General features: G+C 28.8%; 1 protein-coding gene and 1 long non-coding RNA gene across 2 annotated transcripts in view; one reads left to right on the top strand and one right to left on the bottom strand.

Annotated features, from left to right (window-relative positions):
* Positions 1-8,827, top strand: part of LOC136795797 (uncharacterized) — a 35,042-nt gene that overhangs the window by 4,062 nt on the left and 22,153 nt on the right. Inside the window, exons 2-3 of the long non-coding RNA XR_010843467.1 lie at positions 816-1,066; positions 4,912-5,077. This is a non-coding gene — a long non-coding RNA (uncharacterized lncRNA). The remainder of the gene's footprint in view (positions 1-815; positions 1,067-4,911; positions 5,078-8,827) is intronic.
* The window catches only part of LOC106689511 (A disintegrin and metalloproteinase with thrombospondin motifs adt-2), a 22,169-nt gene continuing 16,223 nt past the window's right edge, over positions 2,882-8,827 (bottom strand). Inside the window, exons 14-17 of the mRNA XM_014434498.2 lie at positions 8,277-8,380; positions 8,043-8,166; positions 5,260-5,435; positions 2,882-3,249 (exon numbers count right to left, since the gene is read on the bottom strand). Coding sequence (XP_014289984.2) covers positions 3,034-3,249; positions 5,260-5,435; positions 8,043-8,166; positions 8,277-8,380 — 620 coding nt within the window. The 3' untranslated portion in view covers positions 2,882-3,033. The remainder of the gene's footprint in view (positions 3,250-5,259; positions 5,436-8,042; positions 8,167-8,276; positions 8,381-8,827) is intronic.

Raw genomic sequence — 8,827 nt, 5'->3', positions numbered from 1 at the left:
CATAAAATAGAATTATAAACAACAGTATAATAAATAATTTAAATATAGTAAAAATATATGTACATATAAATCCAACGTGGTCATCTACAATTATATTCAATTAAAATTTAAAATAGCTCTCTATATAAATTTACGTAAAACATTTAAAATATTTTTCGGGCCGCCCGTAGCACAGTGGTTAAAACAGTCTTACCAATTTGATGGCGGTCCCACACAATGAAGAACTTTGACCCCCAACCATGGTTAGGCAGTCTAGGACTCCAATGGAAGTGTTGGCAAAAATAAAATATTTTCCTCAATCTATGTTTTCCCGTAATTATTCTTTCCCCTTACTGCTTATGTTGTGATGTTCATCTTTGGATTGACCAAAACACATACGCCGGTGACACCTGTATGTTATCATGGAACAATGGCCCACTTATTGCATCCAAAACTACACTTACATATAACCTTGTAGGATGACGTCAAATATGATGGATGGAAATAAATCTAACCTTCGTAGCACACCTCTGATATCTTCTCCAGCTTCTTTATCGATGTCCTCACAGAACGAATTCTATCTAGGTCTTCGTCTGGACAAGCTATCAACAAAGAAATCTCACTAAATTTTAGTTTGGTCCGTAGAAACGTTTTGAATTACGTTGCATTATTCCTGTTTAGAAATAACTATAAGGGAATTAGGTCTTAAATAAGCCAAAAAATTCCTCACGACCATCCAAACTTCTTGGAAAAATTCTAGATTATCTTTCTTTAATAAATAAAATTACATACGTTTAATATGACGCGTAAGTTAATTGATTGCACCTTTTGCTTAGGTCACCACTGAAGAGGATGATGCTGTTTGAAAAGCCGATGATAGTCCCTGCTGCTCCGAAACGATTAGCATCTGCAGCAATAGACATTGATGACGATGATGAGGAATATGACGCCACTGACATTCAGGATACTGATTTAATTATTGAAGCTGATGATATCCGATACTTAATTTTTGGAGAAGTTAGTACTGAAGATGATAGCGAAGAAGAATAAACCCATGTTTAATATTTTATTAATTTTTGATTTAAAGGTACTTTAATTCAGTTTATTGAAATAGGTTTGTAAAATCCATGTTGATACAGGATTCTGATAGTTATTTCCTAAAGTGTATTAGGTAGTTCCATTTTTAATATTCTTATTTGTGAATAAAGCTTTCTGATATATTACATTTTGTCAAAGCAGGAACTATAATACACAATTAAAATGGTATTGCCTTAATATATATGCTGTATACATATGAAAATAATAATAATAAACATACATGACATAAACATAACGCTGAATTAGCAGTTCTTTATCAAATTATACAATGTATTTTGAATAGGGGTAGAATTTTTAAGCAATTCCATGATATAAATTTTAGTTTTGGAAAGGTGATCGGGGTGGCGGTTAATAAAGGTATACAAACATCAGAAATTTTTTAAAAATATAAATCTCCAAGCTCCAGGAAGTTATTGACAGCCTAACCAAGGCCACTCTCGTCGGTTCTGAAGCCTTCCTTACTATCCATTATTATATCTCAAAAACATACGTAGCCATTTTCAAAACACCATAAAGAAACCTAGGAGTCACCATTGGTCAGTACTTAATATGGAATATCCAAGTTTCCCAAATAAAGCGAAAAAACAACTCAACCCTTAAGCATCTCCTAAGACCCCTCGATTCATTTCCTCGAAGTACCTGTCATCTTCTATAATCCTCCCTTCTTCTCTCACCTCTCAACTACGGATGCATATTTTATGGAGGACTATTTATTGAACAAGAAATGAGACTAAAATGATTAATGAACTGCTTCATAAGATTCATCTTCAATCGTTCTCATATCTCTCACTACTATTTCGAGCAAAATTGTCTCTATCCCAGCATCCAAGGACTAAAACTTCTTGGAACATTTATGTTTTTAAAAAAACCTTCATATATAATTGACCTCCTCACTCCACGTTAATCCATTCACTTTTTAAACACAAAATCCCAACTACCGATTTGCATGTCCCTTCTTATGCCTTTATTATTCGAGCAATTTTGATTTTGGAACTCCTCATCCATATACATCCGCAAAGCTTTCTCCTTAACACCATTAAAACACCAATTGTATATCCATTTCCTTGATTATCAACCTTCCGTGGCTTGGATGAATATGTTTGTTTTGTTCAAATTTTATGTTTATTAATATTATAATAGTTTTATTTAATTTATTTAAAATCAATTAATGTAACATGAAATTGTTCCAAATTGATATTTTTAGGTGACCAAGTGTCCTAGAATAAAGATAGATTTTTCATTTAATTTATTAGTAACCTATTGTTATTTATTAAGTTACTAATAAATAATTTTTTCTGCTGTTTGTGTACCTTTCTTCTTTCCGCAATTAATTAAATACTAATAATTTTCAAATATTTCATAATTGGTTTGTTTCATTAGTTCATAGTAGTGTGTTTTACGACTTTCAAAATGAAGGCGTCACGTTTCTGTTGATTAACTGAATCTCAAATAAATATTTTGTATTTCTATTTACTGTTACGAACTAATTTTTATTTTGACCTAATGCACTATCAGAATACTAATCACTATAAATTTCAGATTAACCTTTTATTATTTTCTATGTGATCTGTAATATGTAAGAGCAACTATATTTATCAATATTGATGGTAAATATTTTTTTAAAGGTACTTTTTTTTTTAGAGTTTGTCGAAACCCCGGTGAAGTCTTGAATTATTCGAATAATGATAATATTTAGTTTCGAAAATTTTATTCAACATAAAAAATATACAAGAAAAAAATTAAATGACACAGAAAAATAACTTCATTTTTAACAATTGAATTATTTGTATTAATAATTGTTGGTAAATAATTTAACAAAAATAAAAAAGTATAAATTTTTATTGACATAAGGAAGGGAAGTCAATTGAGTGTGGATTTGTTTAAAATAAAAGCTTATAGAGAAATATAAAGTTATGAGAATATTTTAAACACTTAAAAATTTTCATTTGCTAACGGTTAAGGTATTTCGATGTAGTCTTTAGTCTCCCAGGCGTCCTCTTTTACTTTCCAGAATGTTGAGTTGGGATTGAAGGATTTTAGAAGAGGCCTTCCTTTATCGTCCGTGCTCAGGTATTTTCTGATCGTGTCTGATAAAGGTATAGTTTCTGGCAGGGCATTTTGTGGCATCTGTAGGTCGCTGTCCCAAATGATATTTTTATTGTAATGGAAATCCTGTAACATAATAGCCAATAAGTCTTGTTTCCTTAATAAAATAAATGATAATTCACAATGCGATTTTTAATACCATAGTACACCAGACAAATCATTCTAAATGATGCTTAAGTTCAAAAACTAAATTTTTCGAAATTTCTAACAATGTGAAGAAGAAAAGCCCGAAATATTAATATAGCAACTCTTCAAAAAATTTAATTAAAATAATGATATCTTTAAACGAACTAATTTTTAATATATTGGAAGAGAATTCGTCTCCTTAATTTCAAACGACACTATCTACATAAATTATAATTTTTACACACCACCTAATCATAAAATAATGTTCTTTTAAATTGAGATATATATTACATTCATAGTTTTTAAGTTTTTTAAAAATGTTTTTTAATATTTTTATTGAAAAAGTATAAAAAAGGGTCCCTGGAGTCCACATAACCAAATCTCGCAAAATGGCGTATGTGTATGTTATCAACCTAGCTCAAAAACGAAAGGTCGTACGAAACTTAAATTACATATTTAAGGCGGGTATAACTTTTCTTATAAAATCTACCGATGGGAAGTCCCACTGTATAGAACCGAGTTTTCTTATTTTTTTTTTTTTATTTTCTCTAAAACGACTCTAATGATTTAAATTAAACTCAGTTTGTCAATGTACACATTTTTTGTTGATAATTTTCGCCTTCTCCAGTCTTTGAATTTGCAACAGGAAAATAAGAAAATTTTGTACATAATTTTCGCCATCTCTAGTGTTTGAATTGCAATTGGAAAATAAAAAAAATTTTGTTAATAATTTTCACCTTCCGAGACCGGGTTTGCATTTTTTTTTTTTTTTTTTTTTTTTACGGAAATCGCAAGAATACTGATAACTTCAACTTGAATACTTGGGTAGGACACTAGATTTTAAAAATTAAAATTGTACATAAAGTGATATGACAATTATTGTATAATTTAATAATTAAAAATAAAATAATGTAGCTATTGTATATATGTATATACAAGCTGATTGTTACGAATAAGGTATTAAATAAGTGTTACGTATTTAATCATTTGTGAAATAGAACAAATAACGTAATGTATACTGTTCTTTTTTGTAAAAATAAAAATAAAAATGTATTTAATAAATCAAAAATTTGTATCCATTTTTTGTCTCAACACTTTTTATTATTCACCAGTCCAACGTTTCGGCCATTTTAGCCATTCTCAAGGACATCTTCAATTATAATTTCTTCCTCACATTAATTTAAAATTACTTTTGCAGGCTATTCTGCCCAGGTCATTTCCTTTATTATAAGTTAAAAACCTATTTTTTTTATAATTTAAAATCATAAATATTTAACTCTTCTTATACAAGAATATCCACAACAGATGTATAAGAAGAGTTAAATATTTATGATTTTAAATTATTAAAAAAATAGGTTTTTAACTTATAATAAAGGAAATGACCTGGGCAGAATAGCCTGGAAAAGTAATTTTAAATTAATGTGAGGAAGAAATTATAATTGAAGATGTCCTTGAGGATGGCTAAAATGGGCGAAACGTTGGACTGATGAATAATAAAAAGTGTTGAGACAAAAAATGGATAAAAATTTTTGATTTATTTAATAAATAATTACCTTGTCTCAAGAAATTGAAATAATATAATTAAAAATAAAAATGTTTCAGTTTTCAGATACAGACAGAAATAGAAGACCTTAAAATAATTTCCACTTTCCAGTTTTTCTAAACCACCAACCATGAATCATCAAAATTTTGGATTTCAACAAATTATGGACGAAGCTGATCTGTTACTCTACCTACAGTTTTCTCCTAAAAAAGAATGCTCCACGAAGTAAGAAATCTTGTAAATCGTTTGGTAAACCCAGTTTTTATTACTTTACTTTGATTTAATGAATTTTACGATATAAAACTTCTAATTTTCAATTTCGTAACCATATCATTTTTTTAATTGTACACATAAGACAGATTATATACTTATAATAACATATCATTAGATTCTTTTGAACTGCTCACCTCAGGTAGGCAGTGGTGCCATCGGCAGTAGTAGTTTAATTCTCCGTCGAAATGGCACCAAGTCCCATCTGGATAATATGGATCTACTCCTAAGTCGTTCAATTCGATCCGAGGAGTATAAAAACTGGTTTTATCACTTCGTCTGCAGAATATTGTGCAACCCATCCACGGTCTATCTGTAAATCGGAAAATAAAAAAAAAAATTAATTACTGAAAAAATTGAGAGCCTCTATTTCATCTGATTTAGTCTCTTGACCCCTAGACCACCTAGAAGGTGAAAAAAAAATATTTTTTAAACTTCAGTGAATTATATATAAATACACCATGTGCCTTTATAATTATGTCCTTAATCGAAATATTAAAAATTTACCTAATTTAAACTGTATATTTTTAGAATTCTGTAACTAAATTTTCGATTACTGAATGGTATTGATATGGGCCTCCCCCTCCCGTACCCAAAAGAAAATTTCTGGATAGCCATTGACCGGTACAGTATTTTCGGATTTAAGATTACCAGTTCTGACTTATATTCAACAGAATATTTTGAAGAAAACTTAACCCCAAGAAAGTCCAGAATTGACACTGAATGAACTCACATAACTCCTTCTGTTTGTAAACCAAGTTCTGTTCTTTTAGGGTGATTCTAAAATAACGGACAATTTTCAGGTTCCACTTGGATAAAATTTTCCATTTCCTGAACCAGTGGGCATTAGGGATGCGACATCGACATCGATGTTTTACGTTTGTCTCAATTTTTCATTTTTTTTTCTCCAAAAGTAACTAAATAAAAACAAAAAAATTACTGTATAAACAGATTCATATCAACAATGTGGTGGGATGAGAAAGTACCTCCTACCTTCACGCTAATAATGTGATAAAGATAAATTACGACAAGAAAAACATCGATGTTTTAAAGTATCTATGCTCAATATTAAAATATCGTTGCATAAAAATCTTTGCCAAAAATACATCGATGTTTTTGAACATCCATTTCAGTAACATAAGGTCTGTTCCAACGACTAAGCATGGTCCGGAGAGTAAGAAGTAGTTTTTGAAAAAAAGAATGCGACATCGACAAAAAAAAAACATCGATGTTTAATATTAAAATATCATTACTTCCAAACCATTGTCAAAAATACATCGATGTTTTTGAACAACTATTTCAATAACATAGGGTCTGTTCCAACGACTACGCATGCTCCGGCCAGTCAAAAGTGGTTTTTGGATCAAAGGATGCGACATCGACAACAAAAAACATCGATGTTTTATATTATCTATGTTCAATATTAAAATATCGTTGCTTACAATACATTGCCAAAAATACATCGATGTTATGATATTTTATAACATCGATGTTACATTCCTAGTTCCAGCATCCACTTCTGGCTGGCCGAAACATGCGAGGCCGTTGGAACATACCTCATGTTACTGAAATAGTTTTTTTGGTGATGTTTTTTCAACATCGATGTTTTGTTGTCGATGTCGCATCTCTAGTGGGCATCCATGTTGGTTATAATATAATGTCTACGATCTAGGGAAACATTTCTTTCATAAAGGCATGATGAATTAATTATATCGCAATGTTATACTGGATCGACATTTGCCGTATTATACAAATCTACATATTGTACCGCTATTCTATTTGCCACGAGAATTTTAATTCTCATTGCAATTTTCCTATGTCATAAAAAAGGTTTTACTGTATTTAGGTTCAAGTTGAAAGCTATCAAATATTATTTAAATTAATTTGTTAGAACAGGTTATGGGATATTGCCAAACAGCTGACTTATCACGCCACAATATGATGTAAAGATATATAACTATATCTATCTTTTTCTTTCTGATATTGCTTGAATTGGCAAAATTGAATGGTTAGTTCAAACTGCTGCTTATGAGTATTAAGGATTCGTTATGCAATATTCCAATAATAACCTTACAATAACATTTGTATTTTGTTTAAAATTAATTTTATTTAAATAAATTTTAATATAAGAGTGAATGTGTGATAGGTGGAGATGGAGACAAGTTTTAAACATAAAATAAATTAATACTATATTGCATATTTAATTTTTATTGGTTTTTGCAAGAGAAGTTTTTATTTTTCATTTCTACAATATCTTTTAATTATTTTTGAAATATATAAAATAAATAAATTATTTTAAAATAATTAAATAAAATCAATTAATCAAAATAATTAATGTATTAATTTTACATAAATTATTTTCAAAAGTTCATTATTGTTTTATTTATGTAAAACATTATTAGCATAACGAAGAGAAATTTAAAAACATTATTTTAAAATGGAATCAAAAAATACGATTGTTTCATACAGATTTTTTAAATTTTCAAATTCCTTTTTAGCTTTAAAGCTTATAATTTATTATATTATGGTCCTATTATAAAAAAATTACTGTTTTATTTTTTTTTTTTTGTTAGGTCATTAAATGTAAAATGGAATTATGCTCGTAGTTTCTCTTTGCCTATTTTTGGATTTTTATTGTTTAAAATTCTAGTCTATGGTATTGAATCTCTCAGTTCAAGAATACAAAGTAATCTCCTACAAAAAATAATTACAAAATTAAAATAAGGGACCTAGAATTTATAATTCGTCAGTGATCTTATAAACATGAAAAATTTTAATTGAATTAGTGTAGAAAATATTAACAGAAATGTTTGAATTAAAAAAGTAATTATGCATATTTTAAACATTTTTTTTAAATGATATATTATTAAGTATTGTGATGGATTAAAAATAGTTAACAATATTAGATAAATAACTTTACCAGATTCATGGGGAGCTTGAAGACCAACACCTTCCTTATCAATTTCATTGACCAATTTACTGAATTCTTTACATTTTCTCGAAGCGTGTTTGGTCGATGTCTCTCTTTTATTTTTGCGGCATATCTGAGAATGGAAAAATATATTTTAAATGTCAGATAACTTGGGAACGGTATGAGAACAATTGTAAATTGGGTAAATCTTTTAATAAATGTTTTCATTACTTTGTTACTTACTTTAAGATCATTACACAATAGGACTTCATAACTTAAGCCTTCACAGCCTTCGTTAGTATTCACAGGAGATGGATTGTTGCAAACCCTTTTTCTTGAACGAAAACCTGTGGAAAATAATAATTGTCATTTTATTGTAATTTATTTATTTTTTAAATTGTGATTCTCCCTGTATTCAATCTCAATGGAATCTAAACGTACAATATTACTTGTATAAATACTTTATGACTATAATTTACGTTTGAGAATAAAATAAGGCATAATTAAATTAAGAGAAAAAAATTAGAGAAATAAAAATATGAGACTTTTATAATTCAAGTGATGTACATTTTTTGACCGATTGTCATAATCTTATTAACTTGATTAATTGAGGTCCCTCACTATGTGACTTCGAATTCAAAACAAATTTTTGCTTCAATTTTGGTAAAATTATAAATAATTAACCAGTGGTTAATTATAATTCCAGCGTAAATTTGGTTCAGGAAAATGGGGAAAAAAAAAGAATCACTTTTAAACCTTGGGTTCTTGCCCATGTATATTTTACATTGGGTTCT

Source organism: Halyomorpha halys, unplaced genomic scaffold (assembly GCF_000696795.3).
Source record: "Halyomorpha halys isolate HHAL.00 unplaced genomic scaffold, Hhal_1.1 Scaffold1384.1, whole genome shotgun sequence".
Classification (NCBI taxonomy): domain Eukaryota; kingdom Metazoa; phylum Arthropoda; class Insecta; order Hemiptera; family Pentatomidae; genus Halyomorpha; species Halyomorpha halys.
This window is presented reverse-complemented; position numbering and strand designations above follow the sequence as displayed.